The following is a 24,527-nucleotide window of genomic DNA, read 5'->3' as shown; positions in this document are numbered from 1 at the left end:
CTGAACAAGCCCAGCTCCCTCAGCCTGTCTTTGTAGAGGAGGTGCTCCAGTGCCCTGATCATCTTCATGGCTCTCCTCTGGACCCTCTCCAACATCTCCCTGTCTTTCTTGTACTGGGGGCTTCAGACTTGGACACAGTACTGCAGATGGGACCTCACAAGAGCAGAGTAGAAGGGGACAATCACCTCCATGTCCCTGCTGTCCACCCCTCTTCATGTTTATATTGATACTCCTTCTCCTGGTTTCTTCAAAATCTGGAGTTAAAAAACACTGCATTTTCCATGTGGTATTTGAAGGGCAGGTTATGCCTTTCTTTATGCTCTTTACACACTATGCTTTTTGTTAGACTCACTATTCCTTCTTATTCAGAATATTCCATAGATCTGTGCATTCTACATTTTAACTGAAGAAACTCAGATATATTCACACTCATTTCAGAGAAGCTTGGTCACACACAAGTGATCCCCAGCTGAACAGTGATAAATCCTTGCATTTTTTTTCAAAAAGAAATGCAAAATATGTAAGGTTTTATCAATGTTCAGCTGGCTGGCGGGATTTTTTGTGGGAAGCACGGAAAGGTTTAATTAGAAATAGCATCACAAAGTCATTCATGCTCTACTTTTGTGTCTATTTTTGTTTGACTAACTCTTGGGGACCAGTCCATCCCCGTCCTGTAACTCTGGGTGCCTCTTCTCAACCCTCCTGATGAAGTGAGATAAGAACATCTTTGCTGGCAGACTGGCAAGTCTTGTGTGTCTGGCTTTAAATTTAATACCTCGAAGGATGGACACCAAAGCCTGTAGAGTAGTGGGAGAACAACTGAAAAGAGATAAATGTGTGGGAGCATATGGATGCCTGAATTGCAGAGACTTAGAAACTTGGAGGGAATGGATGCCATTCAGAGCAAGATGGAGAATTAGAATAACCTTATTAATTTCAACAACAAAAGAGGAAACTCTTGCACCTGCAGTGGAGCTGTTCTGTGCATTAATATAGACTAGGAACTAGATGGCTAGAAAAAAAGGACATTGGTTCCTGTCATCTGTGAGTTGGTGACGTATCCTTGTATGGATGAAGGCTCGCTGTGTCTTGCCCTGAACGAATGAGAATATAGCAACGAGACAAAAGACTGTTAGAGAATCATGGAATGGCTCTGCTTGGAAGGTACTTCAAAGATCATCTAGTTCAAACCCCCACCATGGATGAGATTGCTACCCACTAACTCAGGCACTTGATCAGGTAGCCAAGGACCCTGTCCAGCCTGGCCTTGACCACTCCAGGGATGGAGCACCCACAGCTTGTGTCGGTGACCTGTTGCAGTGCCTCACCACTGTCCCGTTGACACTTCGTGTGTGCATGTGGAATATTATGTCTTTGATCTCTCAGTGTGACAGAGATATTGAAACTATGATGTCGGAGGCTACCAACATGATTAGGCTGCCCTTGTGACCTCCATTCTTGGGGATCAGGTTTTTTTCTTTAAGTTCCTAAGGGGTGGTTGTGTTGAAGACTGAAGTAGACTGTGAGAGATGCTCAGTGAAAGGATGAGTGTAGCGTGTTTCTGCCAGACAAATTCCAGTAAGGCACTGGGAAAAAAACTTTTGCACAATGCCAATCCAGTAGTAGAACAGGTTGTCAATAGGTGCTATAATATTGCTGTTTTTGAAGGTATTGAAAACATCTGAACAAGGCCTTGATGATGTACTGTTTTCACTGCTTTGAACATAGGGTTGTGCAGTGACATCTGCAGTTGGCTTCCACTGCAGGTTGTTCTGTGATTTGTACAGCCATGCAGTGAACTGGATAAGAAAATGGCTGCTGAAAAATAAAGTCCTTTTCCTCTCCCTGTCTCTTACTCTCCCCAGGTTTGGTTTTCAGACTGAGAAATTTTCAGATTTTGTGAATGTACTTCAATTTTGGTGAAGTGAGACGATAAAGTTTTGGAATCATACTCATGAAAATATTCTGAGTCTAGCCCTAAAAGGCTTTAAAAATGAGATTTTCCATGCTACCTTAAGTATCATGCTCAATCTTTAACATTTTTTTTAACCTCAGCATTAATCTCTGTGATTTCTGTGAAGTCTGTCGTATTTGAAATATTTTATTACAGTTTTAAAAACTATGTTCCACGTTCCTTCCACTGTTTTTTTCTTTTCTATATTTAAACTTAATTGCTATCTTTTTCTTTTTTAATTGCATTTTCATTCAGTCATGTTGCTGGTATTGTTCTGCAGCATAGCTATTCTTTTCTTGGTATGTGGAATCCAAAGTTGGAAGCAATACTTAAGGTGAGGCTTCTCGTGGAATAAAGGCTGCATAACTCATGTTTCAGATACGATGCTTGCTCTGAGGCCAGTATCTTTTTTCCAAGTATCCTGTGTTTGACTGCTTTTGAGCATAGAATCACAGAATTATAGAATGGCTTAGGTTGGAAGGGACGTTAAAGATCATCTAGTTCCAACCCCCACTCTGTCATGGTCAGGGCTGCCAATCACACATAACCAACTCATTACTCCAGCTTTCATTTAATTTCATCTGATTTCTGTAAGTTCCCCTCATTTATTAAGTTTCTGAACACCGACATATCTTTTCCAAATATGTAAATTTCATAAATGTTTTTGTATTTCCCTGTCCAAGTAGCCAATCAGAATTTTTAAGCGTTGGACAGAAGCTTGAGTCATCTCCTTTGATATTCTCTCTGGGTTTGACAGCAAACCACTGGTAACTGTTACTGAAATGCACTTCTATATCTGTCTGTTCAGCTTTTAATGACTTCATATTGATCATAATTATGAATCTCCCATTAGGAAAATGTTACATGTTTTGACTCTTAAAAATTTGTAAAGGTTTCCTAAGAGGTACTTTCATTAGATGGAGCTTTATATTCCCATACATCATCTTAACATCAGCAGTAGTTTGCAGTAGTTAGGAAACTCACTAACTGCATGTAATTAGTTTTAATAATGAAGTACCACGATAATAATAAAGTAGAAAGCTTAAAATATGGCTAAGACTACTGCTATAAGTAAACTCTGATCATTAATCATCTAGATTTGTTTTTCATTAGTTTAATCTTATTTATGAACATTTGCTAATTTGTTTACGGTTATGTGCATGCTTCCACCTGTATTTTTTTGCAAAAGAACTCAAAAACAGATTACTGAAAATAAATTGTTTTGGAAAGATGCTAGATGTGGAATTCTGCGTGGCAGAGAGAAAAAAATCACTAATCACAGAATCATGGAATCAGTGAAGTTGAAAGAGACCACTAAGATCATCCAGTCCAACCATCAGCCCATCACCACCATGCCCACTCAACCTTGGCCGTCTGTGCCACATCTACGCATTTATTGAATGCATCCAGGGATGGTGACTCCACCGCCTCCCTGGGCAGCCTGTGCCAATGCCTCACTGTTCTTTCTGAGATGTTTTTTTTTCCTAGTATGCAACTGGAAAATTGTTATATAGAAATCTTTTCAAAAACTGGCCTGTCTTTTTAGGCTGAAGATTTTGGGTAACGTGCTGCGTTACAGTTGTAGGCACCCAGCCACACACCAGACAACCAAAATAGTATAAAAGACTAAATTTTTTGTAGGGGAAGTAAGTAGTTCATTTGACTGTCATTCAGGTTTTCACTATGAGACAGTTTACGTTGGGTACTGTCTGTTGCTAAAAAACTTGAAATAAAGGTGTGTACATGATGAAATTGGATTACTTCTTTCTAATGCTATCTGGTGTGTTCATTGGCTCTGAGGCCCTGATTGAAACTAGTCTTATTGTTCAAATGAAAATATCTTGAATTTCCAAGCCTAAAGAGTTGCACTTGAAACTGGAGTCATCTATTTCTTTCCAGGCAGGTGCATGTGCTGTTAATAACAAAGAGTTGGCTATTGGAAGTGAGACCCAGGAAATGAGAGGCATTTAAAAATGGGACTGCAGTGGAATAGCAGGTTTGTGATGGCACTGACAATTCAGCAAAATGTGTGTAGGTTTATGAGTAGATGGATGTACAGTGTTGGACTTCAACAGCCTGTAATTCATTGTATCTGTGCAGGGTTTTGGTTTTGGTGGTTTCTGGGGGGGGTTGGGTTTTTTTTTTGTTCTTTTTTTTGTTTGTTTTGTGGATGAATTTTGAATTCTGGATCTTAGTCTTCTGTCACTTATCAGATTGCACTGTGAGCAAACAATGGAAGGCTATAATAGCACTCCCTGCTTCAGCTGTTTTGCTTTCATTGATATCTAAAGGCTTAGCTTAGAAATAAGCAAACTTGAATTAAGTTGTCCTCTCTTTTTCCTGTCATTTTATCTCTGAATGTTTTGGTTAATTTTCACTTACAATGTGATGTGTTTGCTGCACTGTTCAGTTTGCTCAGTATTGGCACGGTCAAGAGACAAAGATCTCAGTACTACTGAAATTCAGTGCTATTTGTAACCATTAGGCATGCTCAGACCAGCTAACCATATCAGGTTTCTCTGTTTCGCTGATTTTTGCCTTTGAGTCTGGTTGGCAGCAGAGCTTGACCTGGACTTAAGATACAGGATGCTTTGCGGGCAAGATTTTAGGTATTACTGTTGAGGATTTGCTGTTTTTTGAATTAGTTTGTGCAACTCAGTATTCCAGGGAATATTTTGTTGTCTTGTACCAGGGAGCAGAACCTGGACAAAGGGCTTAAAAAAAAAAAAGCGTGAGCAGGTCATTGGTTTTATTAATTGAAGTATAGCTGTGTATTATCTTTTAAAATCCCTGTAAACACTTGCCATACATTGGGAGTAATGGCCAAAAAAATAGACTTTCCTCTGATTATTCCACTCACCTGAAGGGACATTTCATATTTTTATGTCTGTTACAGAAATATCACATGCATAGGAAAACATTTTGCATCAAGTTCAAGAGGTGGTTGGCTGTAGAAATAACCTGCAGATGTGTTGAATTTGAAACTGCAAAAAAAAAAAGACGTTTTCCTTAGGAATGCGTGGACCTGGTTTGATATCATTTACCAATAGTGAATGTTGGAGAATCAGCTGTTTAATAGTCATGTTGTGTTGATATCTGAGACATTAGGCTTTCCATGGACATTTAAGCAGTAAAAAATTGTAATATTCCAGGCACCACTGTGAGCCATTTTAAGTAAATTACAGTTTAAAGTTAGTTTAATGTTAGAGTTACTGGCTGCTGCTCTGTTTTAAAACTTCTTTAAAATCCTGGTTTTTTATTGGTGTTTTCTCTCATTACATTCCTAGATTGGAGATGAGATAACAGAATTATTTATCTGCCATATCTTTGAAGTACTTCCTGTTACTTATTCGCTATCCTATAATTTGCTTTATGGAAATTATTCTGCTTTGCTGGTGTCCTGGGTCTTATTTTGCAGCAGCAGTGTTTTTGTGAGGTGGCAGGCAACTGCGTTGGATTTTCCAAATACTTGGTTTTGTGTAGTGTTGTTTATGGCTTTCAGACTTTTTTCTTAGGGTTTGTGAATTCTTCATTTGTAGACCTTATAGGGAAATTAAAGTTATTTAATACATTTTTCTCAGATCATAAGAAGGGCTATTACAAGAATGGTATGAACTGTATTGATTCCCTTCTTCTGTCATCTCATTGAGCTCTTGAGTCTCAGCCACTAGCTGTTAGATCTTATTTTAATGTGAGATTTCAAGAATTTTTTTAAAGCCTCCTGGAGAGCCTGTAAAATTATGTCCCATGTTAATAATCAGTTGTCTTCAGTACTTGTTCATTTTCTTTTCAGTGATGCAGATGAGAACATAGTCAATGGTTCAGATGATGTACCTCTCCTTGTAGAGTTTTGAGCTCATAGATTCCTCTACCTTTGCTTGCTTATTTTTGAGAAAGATACTTCCAGTTTTTTGGAGTAGTAGGATGAAGCCTTGAGGCATCTTCCTAGGAGTTCACCCTGTTGTTACATTTGGACATCACTTCACCTGTTCTCTCAGTAGAAGACTCCTAAGTTGGAAAAGGGGTGTTTTCATGAAGCTTAACTGTTGTATGTGTGGCCATAGAGGAGCTGTGATCGCTCCACGTCCACTTTATCCTGCAGTTAAATATCTGAAGGGAGGGCACAGATTGGTCAGAGCCAGGCTCAGGGGTGCCTCTTGACAGGACAAGAAGCCATGAGCACAAACTGGAGCCCAAGAGGTTCTCTCCGAGCATCAGGGTGCATTTCAGTGCTGTGCTGGTGACAGGGCACTGACACAGGTTGCCCAGAGATGTTGCGGAGTCTCCTCCTTGAAGATCTTCCAGAGCTGCCTGAGCACAGTCCTGGGGACCCTGCTCTGAGTGCTCCTGCTTCAGCAGAGGTTGCACCGGATGGACCCAGGGACCCTTCCAACCCCAGCTATTACTCTGCCTACCTGAGACAGGGGCTTCTTGTGGTACAAAGCCATGCCAAAGTCAGTGAATGTAAAACTTCAGCTAAATACGAAATCATTCTGATTTCTGTACGGAGCCCTTTGTATCCCATGTCCTTCTGACGTCAGGGAATTTGAAAAAAGAAGTCCGATGCTCTTCCTGTTACAAATGCACGTTGGCTGATACATCCCACATTATTATCTTTATATTAATATTATAATTTCTATGTATTATTTATAGTTACTCTTCTTAATTTGTTTAATTGGAAAATGTAGTCTTTGTGTTCCGGTGGATGCCACCTAACCTTTTATATCAGAACTTGTGTAACTTATTTTGAAGACGGATACAAATAGAGATTCTGTTACTCCCAACAGTTGATTTCAGTTCTTCACTGTCTGTAGAGTGAGATCTCCTAATTTTTTCTTACTTCAGTCTGAGCTTGTTGCTGAGTTCATGCAGGACTGTGTAGGAGGGAAGCTTGCAGGTTACATGCCTGTGCAATTCTGTTGTGAAGCTCGCCCTGTATGGACAAACTCTCTCTGCCTTGCATAACACTCCTTGTATATCCATATCTCACACCAAGCCATCATTCAAAACTAAGCTACCCCACGTTTGTTCTGTTCTGTATTTCATCATTCAGGTTTTCAGGTTGTTCTAAATTGGTCATTTTGAATTGGAATCCTGCACTGCATACTTCCAGATTCTGTGTTTTCAGAGCTTCCAGACATTTTTTCCCTCGCTCTTTAGTACACTTCAGAGACTTTTGTCTTTGCAACTTTGTATTTATTGCTCCTCAGTGGAATAAAATTTTTATATTCTGAAGATACGAACAGCTTTAATTTCTATTGTTAGTCAATTCATTGAGTAATAAGCCCAAATATAGAACTGTAACCATTAATGAATGTTGATGTTGCAGTTTTAATTTTCAGTCATAAAATTTGTGCATATTGCAAGCTCTTTTTCTCTCCAAATCAAAGTTTTCCTTAATTCTAATTTACCCTTCCTTGAAGCGTGAAGGGGAAGCAAGCGTGGAAGGCGTTCTTAATCAACTGGTCCTGGAGCATCTACAGTTGGCTCCTCTGCAGTGGGGTGAGTAATGTCAAAATCTGTTGATGATTTCTTCCGAGGACATACTGGGTTGTAATTTCGGGCAGCGTGAGAAAGATAATATTTTCATTTACTGGTGATCTGCAACACAGAAGAATTTGCTAGGATTTTTTTTCCATTAGATGTTTTGCTTATGATTTATCTGAAGAGAAATGTAAGGTGTATATCTCTTAAGTATCACTGCTCAAGTGATAGTAAATGTGCAAATTGAGTATGCACTTTTGCCTGTAATTGTGGTCTCAGTATTTTGTAGGAATGGTGGCTGATGCTGAAATTTTCCCTTTGCTTGACAGTGCGTGTTCTTAAATTTCACTAAGATGTTTTCATGGAATTGCAGTATAAGTTGTGGCGTATTTCCCATCGTGATTGATATCTGGATTACTAGTTTTTTTAGTAGTCCTTGTAAGTCTTTATTTTGCATTTAGAATGATGTTCCAACAATTAACTATTGAATTCCTTCAATATTGAGGGGTCTTGATACTGTGACTTCTATCTGAGTTTCTCAACATGGCCAGAATAGTTGTTTTGGAACACGTGGCGCTTTATCCCCAGACCTTCTATTGCTGTGGAAAGGTGCAGGAAAAATGTTGCTGCATCCGTAAGAAAATTGTTTTCAAAGTCTTTGTTTTCAAATTCACTGCTCTTTGTTTTAATTAATTTGATGACCTATAGAGGATTGGTTTTGAGGAACAGCAGTCCATCACCATTGTCTGAGTTAACTATTAAAACTGATAAGGTCCCCCAGAATCCCTTTCTTGTAAATGCTATCCTTTTTTCCAAGTATCTGGACCATCTATAACACATAAGTAAAAACTTGTACACACACCTGACTTATGGATGGGAAGGTTGAAACTGGTAATGTTTTAAATTTGTTGTGTTCTAAACATGTCAAACTTTCACCATAAACATCTTCATCTGGAATCATGCTTATCTGTCATCTGCTCCTCAGAGGATTCAAAGATTTGGTACTATGTGTTTTTATGATGTCTATGGTGATGATTGCCCTGGTCATCATCGGTGAAACAAACAGCGTGTATTTCATGTGCCTTGACAGCTCAGGTCCCTTGGGAGTCATCTTTGTTCTGCTGAGTCCCACTGACCTTGTTTGTAGCTTGGGCTCTGTGCTTGGAAATCTGCCCTTGGTACTCTTGCACTGTTGAAAAATTTTCTTAGTTGTTTTCGTTTAATCTTCTTTTTGCTGCCAAACACCACATTCAGACCTTCTATAAAATAGGCTTTTACAGTCATGGGGACTGTATTTGCAAATCCCACCTAGGTGGTGATTTTCACTGGTATTTTGATGCATGTAAGTACTCTTTTTGCAGGTCTCATTTGTTTTCACGCCTAATACTTACTCAAATTGAAATTGCTATTGAATATATTATCCTATTTGTATAACACAAGAGATGTCTTAATGTAAAAGCTGTAGCTCACTGGAAAAAAGATATTGAAAGAGTAGTATTGATTAAGTGCCTGATTTAACTTAAATAAAAAGCAGGATTTTTACATAGGATTTTCTTTCAGTGAGCTACAATTTCAAATATTCAGTGGCATAGTATTTGCTCCCCAATCTCACCACTCTGCAGCCAGGTAAACCTATATGCAGTCATCATGTGGTAAGGTAATGAGCTCCCTCAGGAAGTATGTATTGTATGTACAGGCTAACGTTGATTTATTAGTGCATGGGGTGTATGAGGATTTAAACGATTGTCTTTTCAACTCAGTAGTTCCCACCCAGAAGGTGGCAGTGATGAAGATGTCTGGTTAATGAAGAATTTTTGTGTGTACACATTTAGACAAGGAGATGCATTGTCTTTCAGAACGTAAATTTTAGCTGGAATATGTTTCCCATTCAACAGTTATAGGCATTGTAAAATGCTGTGTGTTTCCAGTCTTCCAGGATGTAATGCACACTCTGTTTCTCTCTTCTTTTTCCTCTTTATTTTTAACCAGTTGAAGTAATCTTTGTGTTTTCATATGATGTATTATAGACCTTAACTGTCTTGTACAAATCAGCTTTTTTAGTGATAGTAGTCTGTGGCGAGTACCAATAATGAGACAATCTTATGCAAGGTATCTTAAATATTCTTTGACCATTAACAGTGAAAACTGTCATCTTAATGTATATAATGAATAGGGCAATATTTTATGAACGTTCTTTTCTCATCCTGCCTTTCTGAATTTTTTGAAGTTATTGCTAAGTTACTTGAATGTAATACGGTACAATCGGCTACTTGAGTTTTTTTTATCTTCACACTCTTTGTTGTCACAGTCTTGCTTTGCTTTGAGTTTTTCTTTTCTGTAGAAAGAATAACTGGCGTTTTAGTGTGAATGCTCCTTATGTGAGCTATCATTGTAATGCAGCCTTTCAGTGTATTAGCTAAGAAATGTTGTCCCAGCATTGCGCAACAAAATTGATTTTATGATTATTCAAAGCTTTTCCTATATTGATGGCTACGTTGAAGGGTTTACTTTATTAAAAGTGCTCACACTGAAACATGAATGAATATTTTAAATGGTTTTGATTAAAAAATGACTGGCTCTTGTTCAGAATTAGAAAATCTGCACTTCAAGATTACTTTTAAATTTGACATGCTTAATTCATACTACGTTCCTAAAATTGTAAAAGTATATTGAAATAGTTTTTCATCTGAATGTGACAATCCTGTCTTTGCTTCATCAAATGCAAGGCAAAGAGTATTATTAAAAGTTGATAGCACTGAAATTTTGTTGTAAAGGTTAGAAGTCCAGGCCTGGGGCCCCCAGCGCAAGAAAGATGGGGAACTCTTGGAGCAGGTCTAGAGGAGGGCCACTAATTGATCAGGGGGCAGGAGCACCTCTCCTATAAGTTGAGGGAACTGGGCTTGTTTAGCTTGTAGAAGAGAAGGCTCTGGGGAGACCTCATTGTGGCCTTCCAGGACTTGAAGGGAGTGTATAAACAGGAGGGGGAGTGGTTGTTCATGAGGGTGAATAGTGATAGGACAAGGGGGAATGGTTTTAAACTGAGACAGGGAGGTTTAGCTTAATATTAGAAGGAAATTCTTCGTTCTTCACTCAGAGGGTGGTGAGGCACTGGAACAGGTTGCCCAAGGAGGCTGTGGATGCCCCATCCCTGGAGGCATTCAAGGCCAGGCTGGATGTGGCTCTGGGCAGCCTGGTCTGGTGGTTGGCGACCCTGCACACAGCAGGGGGTTGAAACCAGATGATCATTGTGGTCCTTTTCAACCCAGGCCATTCTATGATTCAATGAAGTCAGCCTGGAAGGTTGTCAGGTGGAGGAAAAACGTGGCTCTTAGTGGACAGTGAGGGTTGTGATTTCATCTGATAAAGTGACTAGAGAAGGAAAAAAGTATTTAAAACATGAAGAATCATAAAAAAGGAAGTATGTCGGATCGGGGAGAGAGAGTTCTTAATATGTAGTTAAAATTGATTTTAAGATTTAAGACATCTGTGGAAAATGAAGTTGTCTATTAGCGAGGTTAGTAAATCACACGTAATTGGAAAACATAATCTTGCTCAACACCAGCAAGTTCAATGTTCTCTGAAATTTATGACATATTTTCTTTTTACTGCCGGGCAACAAACCAAATGTAGAAATAGATGTGGTTTTAAGTTGCATGTATTAATATCATCACGTCAAGGAAACACAGCGTACAAAGTTTAATGAGGAGAACCAGGACTCTTCCAGGGAATATGTCTTACAAATCCTGTGGTTAGATTTGAAAATGATCAGATGGAAGCAAATGTAATTACTTACAGTGCAGTATTTTTTCAATCTTTATTTGATTTATGTTACAATGTTTTGCAAGCAAGCAAAATTTGGAGACCAACCAGTTAGCAGTTTGATGGTACTCTCCTGCATTTTGTAGCAAAATTATCAAACGTAGAAATGCCATGCAGAAAATGTTGTTACTGAACTTGAAGTAGAATGAATTTGAAATAGGCTTTTGATTAAACCTGGAATAGGCTGGGCCTGGGATATTCCTGCATTAAAATTTGAGAAATACCTCTTAAACCAGAGATTGCCAGCATTTTGCTTGTTGTACACAAATCTTACAGCAGCATTTCTGAAATTCCCCTCCTACGTGAAACAAAAGCAACTTATCTCACTGGCTGCAAAAACAAAGTAGAGACCTTGTGTTTTCCTAATGGTCTTCCTATGTGAAAGATGTATTAGAGAAGTGTGATTTACAATTATAGACAGATCTTGAAGGGCTACATGTCCTAACGTATAGGGCAAACATTTAGCTTTTCTTTCCCTGTAGAAACTGGCTGAATAACAAAACCAATGATTATACGTAAACTCTGAGGACAGTACTTACAGTCATTTTCTAGGAACCAAATGTCAAGCATCACCACAGGCAAATCCAGAAATAGCTTTAAGTTTTCATTCATTCTTTTATTTCATTCAGTCATTTCATTCATTCTTCACTCTTCCATTCTAACGTTACTTTTATTGGAGGTGACAGCATTAAACTTAATCGCAGTGTTAAATGCAGTTCATAATGCAGGATATTTCATTTTCCAGCATGTAATTGAGGGAAAACTAACAATACTGGTGAATGCTTTATAGATCAGAATTAGGGAAAATGGTGATTAATATTCAAAATCTTAGTTTTTAACATATAGACAGAAAATACTTCACATTTTGTTGTTGGCTCCTAAGAAATTGTTGGTCTGCTTGCATGGTGCAGGCATATTGTAGTTAGAGAAAGCTCAGGAAGTCTGAACTGAAGAATGGTTTTAAATTTTCCCAGGTAGTTGGCAAAGAGACAGTAGAGAGGTAGATTTATAACTATTTTGGAGTGCTTAATGAAGATGGAGCCCATGACAGCTTGTTTGGAATTTCTGTCTGGTTAAGTTTAACAAAACATCTTATGGAGCTATTATTTTTAAAGAAATTATTTAAATGATATTATTTCTTTTAAATAGCATCAAACCACGATATTTTTTCACAGCTTATATATTTCATGGAACTTAATTACTAAAACTACTCACCCATTTTATTTTGCATTTTCCGGTCTGATCTTAGACCATGATTAAATCTTTCTTTCCACAGTTTGTATTATTAACTGTTAAGGATTGCAGCAGTGTCAAATCAACCTGTCCTGAATATAGAGGAAAATGTTTTAAAGTGTCTGTCATTGAGAAGATGATGGAGCCATACTTCCCTAAGCTCTTGCTTTGGATGCTATCTTGACACCCTGACAGCTTCTTGTCCCCAAGGGCCCATTTAAAAGAGCTGGATCTCTGCCAACATGATCATTGTTAACAGTTTTATTTTAGTCAGAGCAGTCCTGTAATGTTGCTCATTCTCCATGTTAGAAATGCCAGTGCTGTCCTGGTGTTGTTAAAAGAACAGGTTTAAGGGGAAACAGCATGGAAGCAGTTTTGCTTTTTCTTTCAATAAACAAATCACTCGTAGACCCTCCACAAGGTCACATGGATAAACTATATAGGGAAAAGATTGGGAGTATGAAGCAATCAGGAGCATATATCAATGTTGGTTCTTCAGAAATACTACAAATATTCATTTATCAAACTAAAATATTCTTAAATTATACTTCAGATTTACAGTAGAATGGCTATTGCCATCAACAGAAAGTTGAAACCAGAAAAATGGAAGAGAATGCTGTCTGTAAGGTAGAGAATTACAGTTTGATTCATAGCACAATGGAAATTGAGAAACAATCTGGAAACGAATGGGTTTTACTAGGAAATCAACCTTTCTCATCCATTTAGAAAAAACTTCAGGTTTCTCATTTTTATTTTTAAGATATAAGAGAGGTGGGAACACTTTCGTATCTTAACAGCTTGTGTGCAGGCTGTTTTGGAGGATATTTTGGCAATGTCAAACAAGCAACATGCTTTAGTTACTGGGAAGTGTTAAGGGACTGGGGTAGTACACTGAAAAAAGGACTAACTTGATAAAAACTAGGGCATCTGGCACAAAATTAATGTTCTCACATGTCAAAACATGCTATTGTGTGATATGCTTTGAATCAGCTGTTGTTGCTAATTCTTACCAAAGCCTTGGTTACCCAAAACTGAGAGGAACTTGAAGAGAAAGGGTTTCAAACCTAAATGGATCAGGAGTGATTTCAAATAAAAGGTACTGAGGAAAAGTACAACACCATGAAGTGAAAAATTAATGAACAAAACCACATGTAAAGTGCCAGTGGTTACCTCCATCTCAGATTCCTGAGATTCTGGGCATCTCCAGGGACGGGGGCATCCACAGCTTCTCTGGGCAGCCTGCTCCACTGCATCATCGCTCTAGATGAAATTAACAACTTAAATCTTGAAGAGCAATTTAAAGCTGCAGATTGCCTCAATTTCTGCATGTGGTGTCTTGACCTTGGCTGAATGCAGGATGTCCATCCAGCTGCTCTCTCCTTTCACCTCTTCAAAAGGAGGAGGCAAGAAAACAAGATGAAAAAGTTGGCAAGAATGAGGTGAACACATACCAGTTGTGGTCACAGGCATAACAGACCTAACATAAGGAAAATTAATTTACATTCTTGACCACTAATATAGATTCAAATAATAGGAAACAAAATGTAACAATGCTAATGGAGTATAAGTATTGGTCTAGAACCATTATTTTGCAATTTTTCCAATGTGAACTGCTAGTGATTTTTTGCTTAGAAAGGGGGGACAGTAACCTGATAAAATATGCTGATGGCTCACAGATGAACACCACCATCTCTTCAAAAAAGTATCGGGCTACCGCACACGAATCGATAGATAATCACAAAAATCAAAGTACCATAACTGAAATGGATGACATGTAGTCCAGAAAGGAAGGTTATCTGTTCTGAGACTAATAACACAGAGATCTGCTAGAAGTTCACCTGTCTGAAGTGACTGGAGAGAAATTGATTAAGTGTTGCTCTGAGCTACCAGTGTGATTCAGCTGAGAGGAAAGGTGTTTGATGTTTGCACAGGTCTCTAATGGAACTTCCCGTGGGAAGCTTCTTGCAGAAGAGCTCAAATCAAACCGGAGTAGGAAAAAATATGTTTTGTAGGTGATCAGGGAGTGAAGACTTACTGTTGGATTTGCGTTTATGTTTGTGGGGTTATCTTACTATGCTGAATAAAATCAGCTCAGATATCAAAAACTGAGTAATTCTGGGAGGTGGGTTCTGTGTTCACTGCTTAGGCATCTAATGCAGTCTTTCTTGCTTCAAAACATACTTTATCTGGTATAAATTTTTTCAATTTAATAAAATCAAGGCATAGGGAAGAGAGCTGACTTAGTTCCAGACATCTGTCCAGAGGACCAGGTTGCAAGGAGGGGAGAAGTTGGTGGAATAGGATGATTTCTGTCATAAGAGGTATACTGAATAGTAACTGTTAATAAATACAATTTATTTTGAAGGATGCTTAAGAATATGAATGCAGTCTTAGAGCAGGAATACCAGTGGAGAGGAAATTACCAAATGATGGTGTTGAATTTAATATGAAAGGGAAATAAAAACGCAGTATCTTGTGGTAGCAGAATGGTTAACTCAAGTTTGAGTCATGCACATATACCTAGTACATTGTGTTGCAGTGAGCGAGTGACCTTGCTTTCAGTATTGTGTTTTCAAAAACATTATTGCCTTTTTAAAACAAAGCTACTACGAAAGATGTGTGCAGGGGTTACTTTGTAGGAATATTGCTTACAACGTTGCTGTTAAGCCATAACAGGGTATTAAGGAGCGTAAGGATGTTCCTTACGCTGTTGAATAGTTTTGGAGCAAGATGCTTAGTTTTATAGACTAATGTCTATATAATGTCTTATAAACAAATTGAATAATAGATTACTTAAATATCTCAATTAAAAATGAAAAGCCATCAAAATAATCAAGAAAATGGGTTTAATTTTCAAGAAGAGCTGTAAAGACAATTGTAAGGAAGAGGAGATGGAGAAGACTAAGAAGCTCTCTTGTTAAGCAGCAAGTGGAAGGTATCACTGAATCTGCAGCGAAATAGATTTCTATTACTTTGATGGACACAGAAGATGGTATTTGAATAACATGTACAGAAATATAATTCAGCTTGTGGACAATTATAAAAGAATAAAGCAAAAAAGATCAGAAGATGTGTGCATTAACAAGATAGGCAAGAAAGATGCTTTGATCAGGCAGGATTTTAATTACCCGGCAATTAAATGAATTGTACAGTAAAGTGTGTAGAGAATGAGAAATGGAAAATATGCTAATTGTAGTGTAGGAACATTCTGAATAGCCTATGTAGGACAGGTTCAGTGTGTAATTGGTTTCGGGCAGTAAGCAAGAAAGGAGGCCTTATTCCAGAGGGCATACACTGAGCCTCGTTATCTTGCTTTCTACAGCTCTTAGATTTTATTTCGCTTTCAGAAAATCAGGCATATGCTTGGAACTGAATGACGTGACTGTTGGAAATGAAAGCAGTTTTACTCTGTATACAGTGGACTTTGAGTGAGGCTCTCTTACTAATAAAGTGTGCCATTGGGTTGGATTATAGCATTTTCTGTGGAAAAAACACAAATGCGTGTAGTTGAAGTGTAGAAATTCATAGTTCAACAACTTCATGGGAAACTTTTACTTTTGTATTGTGCTAAAAACAATGAAACCAACAAAAACGTGTTTATGTGTGGGCGCACACACCCACACCCGTAATGGGTTCTGACCCTGCAGTTTGGAGGGGGCCTGGTCTGTGATCAGCAGAAGTTCTCTGGCGAACAGACATTCCGAAGGGGGGTTAATTTGTAGTGTTCATTCTGAAGTAGTCTCTTATTTCACCAAGGAAGCAGACGTGAATTAATGAGTAGAAGGAACATAAATCCACCTCAATAAGCCTTGTAATGCTGAAATTAATAGCTTCCAACTGTCAAAACCTCAGCAGTACGAGCATAGACTACAACATAAAGATTTGTACGAGGAAATAGAAGCCTTGACTGAAGTCCTCTTATTTTTTTTCTCATTTTTAGTGTTGGTGGCTGTTGTTGTTCTGTCTCTTTTTCTCTCCAAATATAAGCTATTAGTTATCTGTTTTTAGCTGAAGATATTTATTTTTCCGTCTCCTTTTTACTCCATGTTGTGATTTTTCTTATCCCATTCATTCCCACCATTGTCTCTTAGGTAAAATGATGTTTGAACTTTCTGATGTTATTTTTGTTTCAATTTTGCGTACCAGACTTTTGTATTCAGGGATCGTAATATATAAAAATACATTCAGAAGAGAGATTTTACAGTTTTAGTAGAGGAAGAGGTTAATTTGATTTGATTGATCTGAATCTTTAATTGATTTGATTTTTGCAAAGAAAGGCAGTCAAAAAGAAAATCCATCCCAACCTATGATTGTGTGTTCACTGATGCTTCAAACTCAGTTATGAACTTATTTTACCACGCATTTTCTTATCAAGGAGAAATTCAGACTCACTTCAGTAACATTTCTGATTACCTATGGATATATTAGGAATTATTGAAAGAGAAGGGCTCATTTATTTATGTGTTTATTTATATGTTATCTCAGGGTATAAAAGAACTGAGTCAATGTATTCTGCTGGTTGGCTTTGTATGGGAGGGCTTTCATCAGTAGATGCCATAGTTGTTTTCTGTTGTTACATTTTGAGTACTGGCTGGATGGTATTAGACATGTACTGAGCTATTACACAACTTACATCAAGGCCAGGGACTGGTGATGAAATAAAAATCGTAATTAAAAAATGTTAGTAGCATATAGAAAAGGTAAAATGTCTCGACAATGTCTGGAATTACACAGAGAGAAATAATTGGCTTCCTCACGTAGAAACTTTAGGGAAAAAAAGGCAGCAACATCAGCAATCCTAAATAATTAAAAGAAGTGTCAAGGGATAATTACATTTCTGTGCTTTGATAAACAGTCAAGTGTCAGTTATCTGAATGAAAGGTGGGTCTGGTGGTTCAAGCTAAAGGAAGAAGCCAGGTATTGAAAACAATGGGGACCATAAATGAGAAACTTCAGAGCAGAAACAGAGGCCACCAGCCCAGAGTGTTTCTGGTTATAAGTCTTAGAGTAGTGCTTCCAGCTGGGGGAGTACATTTGTTGTAGTGGGACATGAAGGCATAGAGCTGTCTTTGTGCTGCAGCCAAGGTCCAAACTTCAGTCAAGCACCGTTGAGTTGGGAACATCGGTAGCTCAGGGCTTCTCAGCTGTGTCCTTGCCTTCCTCACAGCTCAGATGTTACACCTATATATCAAACTATTTGGAGTCTGAGCCCTTATTTTAAATGCAGTATATTACTGCAGAAGTTTAGTGTTCATAACTCCCACAAAACAGGAGCTGACCCCACTGGGGTGGTGTGCTAGTGGGCTCCTTTGTGACATGGAATTCCCACTTACCACTTTGCTTCTTGCTTTACTATCCCTTTTTTACTTCAGCTTTACTACAGTTCCAGAAAGAAAACATGTTGTTTTCCCTCACCTACTGAATTGAAAAATAATGGTTGTGAAGCAAAATAAAAAGATGAGTGATAAGCGTAGTCAAGGCTTTGAGATTGGGTAAAAATAAGACCAGTAAATAGCTGTCAATTGGAGTTCATCCTGAACTTCTACTGCTAAAGAGGCAAAATGACCTCTTCTGGTTTCCTAGTGACTGTGATTCTATCTACCTTGTTGGAGCCACCTGTGAGTTTGTGAACATCTGCTCCTAGCAAAGGTTTTAAAGAACAGCGTTCTCACTATTCTCTGTTTGCGAACTATTTTTGCTAACAGAAAATATTTGATGGAAATTATTTCTGTTTAGGGCTGCTTAATAGATGGGATTTGTATTGTATTCATGTTCTTTAGAATCAACATCATAACATTATATATATATATCTTTATGTTATTTAACTTCAAAGCAGATTGCAGAAGGTGTCTCAATATGATTTTGTTTGGAGAACCTTTTATAAACTTACTGAGCTGCGTCTCAGAAGCTTACTGTGAGTAGTAATTTCAAGATTAAATTTATAAGTGACTCATTTCCAGCCCTTTTGTTCTCATGTCAATATTGTTCCTTTGTTTAAATAGCTTTTCTTAGTCTCTGAAGTTTGCTCTTTTTCACTCCAGCTCTTTATTTGGTGTATTTCAAAACAAGTCAAGACTAACTCTCCTTCTCTACTTGATAGCATGATTTTGTTATTACTTGTCCTTCTGTCATCTCAATAGCCTTTCATGTCTCTTGAAAATTATTTTTATTGAGATCTGCATGATGAAACTAGGAGATCCTTCAGCAAGATCATTCCTGACATAGATCCTTAATGATTTCTACCTTAATGAAGTAATTCTGTGCTTTCATTTTAAGGCAAATTGATGATTATCTGTTGCTGTCTCCTGTTAATCACTGAAATCATAGAGAATATTTAGTATTTCACAGGGTGTGATGCCCTGTGGCTATCGTGATTAACGTTACTTCTCTCACAAACATTAGGCTGAAACTGGGGATGATGTAGTATATCCAGCCTGTTAAACCTTCTGGCTCTTTTTCAAAGTTGATGCACTAAAACCAGTGTGAATTTTGTTGGATCCAGCTACAACAAAGCGCTCAGCAGGTGGCTGCAGACTCCTCTAGCATGACAGGATCTTGAATTTTTAAGATTTTTAAGAGGGATAATAATGTAATCACAATGAGTAAATGCAAAATAATTAAACCATTAAAACTTTCGGATAAAAAAAATTAATTACATTTGGCTACTGAACTTCCTACTACTGTAGTAAAGCAGCCATATTTCTGTCAGAGATCAATATAATGCTAAGAAAATGTCTGTGTTTCAGATAGAGTAAGGCTTGTCAGTTGATCTGATGCTCTCATTTCTCCAGGATTTTCCATTACTTAATCTTAGCAAACACTGAAGAAGATGATCTGAGCAAGGTCAGGCTGGACTCCAAGTAAGCTGATCTCGCTGTAGGTGTCTGTGTTCATTGCAGAGGAGTTGGACTGGGCAGTCTTTAAAGGCTCCTTCCAACTGCAACCATTCTGTGATTCTGCGTGCCGTGGGATTTGGAGAGTCATTTCTCTGAACTGCTGGAAGGATGCAGTGTCTGCCCAGTCTGTGGTATTGCCCTGGCTAGGCCAGTAATATTACTGTAGGAGATCTGTTTTTGAAGAACAGTCCCCTTTCTGCTGTTATTTGACCTAATGCTGAGAAAACCATCTATGTAAGGCCTGCATCTGAGTAGCTCTCTAACGAGAGCTGGATTGATACCTGCAGCTCCAGTGCTAAATGGTCAGATCTGTAATGACATTTATCCTATTATCTTGGTTTGTATTCTGAGTGACAAGGGGATATTTGTCTATCCAGGTGATTTGTGGTCTCCTTCCAAGCACAGTATCAAATATGTTTTGTGTAGAATTGCTTCCCAGGTCCATCGGTACTGCTGACTGGAAATTCAAGAGTTGTTAGGAAACCCAGATATGCAGATAGTTTCATTAGGATACATTTCATTACACAGTAATTACGCTTTTCAGCACATCCAGATGCAACACAGTAAAAGCGTGTACCCAGGAGCTGCCTGCGAGCTGCGGGCTGGAGCTGGGGCTGCCCTGTGCTAAACACAGCCGATCCATGGCCTCTTCGCAGGGCACAGGGCAAGTAAAAAATGGTTTTCAGCACAGGCACAGCAGCCACAAGGCAAGGAGGTGGCCCCAGTTGAGAGAGAAATAACAGAAGGGCCTCAGGCCCAAGGAAGAGGAAGGCAGGAGGGTCTGCAGGCTGCAGCAGGAGCTGTGATGCCTCTACATTTATCTCAGCCTAGAGGTTTTTTCTCCTATTTCCTCTGCCTGTCCTGGTGAGGAGAGGCAGTGAAACAGACTCAGCTAGCTGGCCAGGATGCAAACCCACCACAGCATGTTATTTCAGTTTCTGGGTATTCTCCTTCAGTTTTTGCCCTTCAGAGAGAATGTACCACAGTCCATGCGTTTCTTTGGAGCTGGTTATACTCAGCTGTGTCTGCAGAAGCATCAGACACCAGACAAAGGTGGAAAGTATGCCAGTGTGATGCATGATAAGGAATGAAAATGAGGCAGTTCAGGACTGTTTACTTGTGAGAAATTGTTTTGGCTTCCTAACTGTCACAGCACATATTTTTGGTGCAGGAAGTCCATTCAGAAAGCTGTGCGTAATTCAGTCCAGTACAAATGCAAAGAGGCAGACCAGGCCTGTAGCATGTAGCGATACGTGTCTGACAGGGGAGGCAGCTTGTAAAAGAGATTAGAGATGGTAATCTGGAAGCTGTTCTTCAAAAGGCACAGAGTGAAGTTCTGTTATTTTCCGGGAGAGAAAAAGTCAAGAATGTGACTTCATCATTCAAGACAAAACTTTGCACTTTTCTTTCTATTATTGTCATAAATTGTTTCTAAAGCCATGTTTTGTGTGAGATTGCAAACAGCTCTGCAGTACGATGTAGCATCATTCTTAACCTTTCACATCTGGAGTATCTTTCGCACTGCAGTGGTGCAGGCAATTTGGTAACAATCCACATGACGTAATTTATGCAGAGACCACTGATGGCATTTACTTCTGTCTTTTACCTGGAGTTTCAGTCTGTGGAGTTCTTCATTTGCCATATACCATGCCATAATAATCAACGAGCCTTTAAGCAAATTAAGTTGGATAGCCCTACGATATTAACTCGCTAAATAGTCGCTGCATGTCTACATTTAAAGACAAAGGGATCAAAGCAGTACAGAAATTCAGATATTTCATGTAGCTGAAGAGCTGAGATAATAGTAAGGAGATAGGAGATGTACGTGCACGTACAAATATTTACAGTGCTGAAGTGGAATCACTCTGAGCATTTCTCTAGAAATTAAATCTGAGTACATAGTATCTGGCAATTAATAGCAAATCAAACCTGTTTGTGTCTGTGGTGATTAGACAGTCTTTAATTGTCATTACTTCATATTCTGATGGCAAACTGAGTTTATTAAGTTTGTAAGCTCTGAAATAAATAGGAGTAAATATTTTGTTTAGTAAAATTTTACTTATATGTAATAACATCTAGGTGAAAAGTCATCTGAGATTCTTTGTATTTTGAAATAGGGATTAAAGTGAATCTGAGTCACCTTGCTATTCATTAAGCAGTTCTCTCCTGCTCTGTCATAAATAATAAATAGTATGATGGGAAGACTCATCACTTGTTAGTGAAATTTGACCATCAGCAAGCAAGTTAATAGGTACAAATAAAAAGCAAGCTATCATGCAGTGTCTCTAAAACTTTCTGAAGGTGTATCGCAAATACCAGGATTGGATACCATCTTCTGCCTAGGAAAGTTAGAATGATCGAGATCTAGCTCTAGAGTGGTTTCCTGATTTTACTATTCTTCATGCAAATTAACTGGAATTGACAAGAATATAGAATATTTCATATTATGGTCTTACACATAAAACCAGGTGGTCTTCACATGTTCAGAAACGCTCATTCTCTATCATCCCTGTGATGTCAGAAATAGCTGCATAGTTCTTTCCTTCAGTGCCTGTTACTTGGGAATTCTGTGAATTCTGTGATTCTGTGAATCTTCCCTTCAACCCCTGATGGCAGAATTGGAAGGTTGAGGCTTTATAAACAGGTAAACCTTGTTACCACCACCATCCCACAACAACCCAAGTCCCACCCCATCCCAGTAAAACACCTCCTGTAATATCTACCCCATTTCTGCAGTTGAATATCTTAGAACTTTTATGGGAGATAATGGGATTTTTAAAAGACAGTGGTCAACATGAAAATGCATCTTTTGTTCTCCTTTCTCCCCATCCTTTCTTTTTCAGTGTTCTGCTTGCAGAGGTCTCTTACTGAAGAGAAATCATGTTTGTTGCTTTATGTATTTCCAGTACATGTAGATTAAAATATTGTAGGTTCTGTTGGATGCCTGAAAACACCTACTACACTTGAAATTTATATTTTACCCACTAATTGTTGGAAAATATGAGCCCTTGATTGGTATGCAATTAGAAGTGTAACATTCTGTTAAACATATCACACAGCATATGGCATGTTAGTAGCAAATCCTCTAATTGAAAATGAAAAAAGTGTGTAGCTCTGCATGTTACAAATTTTTGCTGAGGATAAAAATTTGCCATTTGTCTAAATACCATGGGGAAAATACATCCTTAGTTATTTTTGTGATCTGAATTCAGTTTGCTGTATAAAATTTATGTTTTCTAGCGATAAATAGAGGAAAATGTGAAATGTATTTAAATATGAAGTTAGTTACAAGTAACCCATACTATGCCTTTTATTAAATATATATATATATATTGTTATATATATATATACATAAATATATATATATTACTTTGTGTGCTTTAGTGCAAACAGGTTAAAAATGCCGAAGCAAAAACGTATTTACACAGTCACAGAAATAAAAAATCAAAGGGCAAGGAGTAAAATTGAAATTGATGGTGGAATTCAGTGGTGCTCTGTTGTGTCAGTCAAAGCCACAGAATAGATCCACAGACATCATCACAAAATCACAGGTAAATCTCACTGTACTGAAGGCCTGGTAAGTACACTGATTTTTCAGGTGTTTCTGTGTTGTATTTTGAGGCTTTTTGCAGTAACATTTTCACAGATACAAAAAAGCGTTGCAAGAATTAACCTTCTGTTATTGACTGAAGTATTTCTTGCATGGCTCCAGAATATATGAACACTTACAAGATGTGCTAACCCATTTATAAGGCTGATAGTAAACAATGCTAAACTTAGGCATGGTTCACTGAAAGATAGCTTGGTAGCCCAGTTTAATACAGAATCAAGTAAGCAGCATCCACTTTTACTTCCTCAGTGATTGTCCAGGATTACTGTGATTTCAGGTACAGTTAATCTTGTAGGGATTATATTTCTTTGATTAACTGCTTATACACCCTGATTTTTAGAACAAATCTTTGAAGTTGAAAAGATCTTTGGATCCTTCAAAAACTGTAGAATGGGTTAAGTTGTAAGGGACCTTGAAGATCGTCTAATTCCAGCACAGACCCCTGAGGAACACTGCTGGTTGCAGGCCTCCAGCCAGACTCTGCACCACCACCGACGACCCTCTGTGCTCTGCCAGTCAGCCAGTTCTCAACCCACCTCACTGTCCACTCATCTATCCCACATTTCCTCAGCTTTGTTATAAGGATGTTGTGGGAGACAGTATCAAATGCCTTTCTAAAATCAAGGTAGATTACATCTACTGCTCTTCCCCCATCCACCCAGCATGTGACAACATCATAGAAGTCCACCAGGTTGGTCAAGCACGACCTCCCCTTGGTGAACCCATGCTGACTACTCCTGATAATCTCCTTTTCTCCCAGTTGTCTGGAGATGGCATCCAGCACAAGCTGTTCCATCACCTTTCCAGGGACAGAGGTGAGGCTGACAGGTCTATAATAACCTGGGTCTTCCTTCTTGCCCTTTTTGAAGACTGGAGTGACATTGGCTATCCTCCAGTCTTCAGGGACTTCCCCTGTTATCCAAGACCTCTCAAAAATGATGGAGAGCGTTTTGGCAGTGATATCTGCCAGCTCCCTCAGCTCCCGTGGTTGCACCCCATCAGGTCCCATGGACTCGTGGACCTTAGTACTGCCTAGGCGCTCACGCACCTCCTCTTTCCTGACTCAAGGGAAGTCTCCCATTCTGCAGACCCTCTCATTAACCTCCAGGGTGTGGGAAACCTGAGGGAGAGCCTTTCCACTGAGACAGAAGTAAAGAAGGATTTCAGTATCTCTGCCTTCTCAGCATCCCCCGTTACCAGAACCCCCCCCTCACTTAGTAAGGGGCCCACATTCTCTCTAGTTTTCCTTTTGCTGTTAACATACTTAAAAAAGCCTTTTTTATTATCCTTTATCACTTTCAGAGCCCATCTCTTTCAGTTTTCTGAAAGACTCTCCAGCCGTCTGATCATCTTTGTGGCCTTCCTCTGGACGTGCTCCAACAGCTCCTCATCTGTGGCCACAGACTTGGACACAGTACTCCAGGTGGGGCCTCATAAGGATGGAATAGAAGGGATAGTCCCGTCTTTTGCACTGCTGCCACCTCTCTGCTAATGCAGCCCAGAATACTGTTGGCCTTTCAGACTGTTTCAG

The 24,527-nt window shown here is 38.7% G+C and overlaps 1 protein-coding gene across 3 annotated transcripts in view; it reads left to right on the top strand.

Moving 5' to 3' along the window:
- TRAPPC9 (trafficking protein particle complex subunit 9) overlaps nt 1-24,527 on the top strand; it is a 469,613-nt gene that overhangs the window by 214,874 nt on the left and 230,212 nt on the right. For all 3 annotated transcript variants that reach the window (XM_042869462.1, XM_042869461.1, XM_042869463.1), the window contains one exon: nt 7,366-7,456. In XM_042869462.1, the coding sequence (XP_042725396.1) occupies nt 7,366-7,456 (91 nt within the window). The remainder of the gene's footprint in view (nt 1-7,365; nt 7,457-24,527) is intronic.

The sequence above is a fragment of the Lagopus leucura genome, unplaced genomic scaffold (assembly GCF_019238085.1).
Source record: "Lagopus leucura isolate 7727_CA_CO unplaced genomic scaffold, USGS_WTPT01 Super-Scaffold_100002, whole genome shotgun sequence".
NCBI classification, from domain to species: domain Eukaryota; kingdom Metazoa; phylum Chordata; class Aves; order Galliformes; family Phasianidae; genus Lagopus; species Lagopus leucura.
The sequence above is the reverse complement of the archived record's forward strand: the minus strand, read 5'-3'. Positions and strand labels throughout refer to the sequence as shown.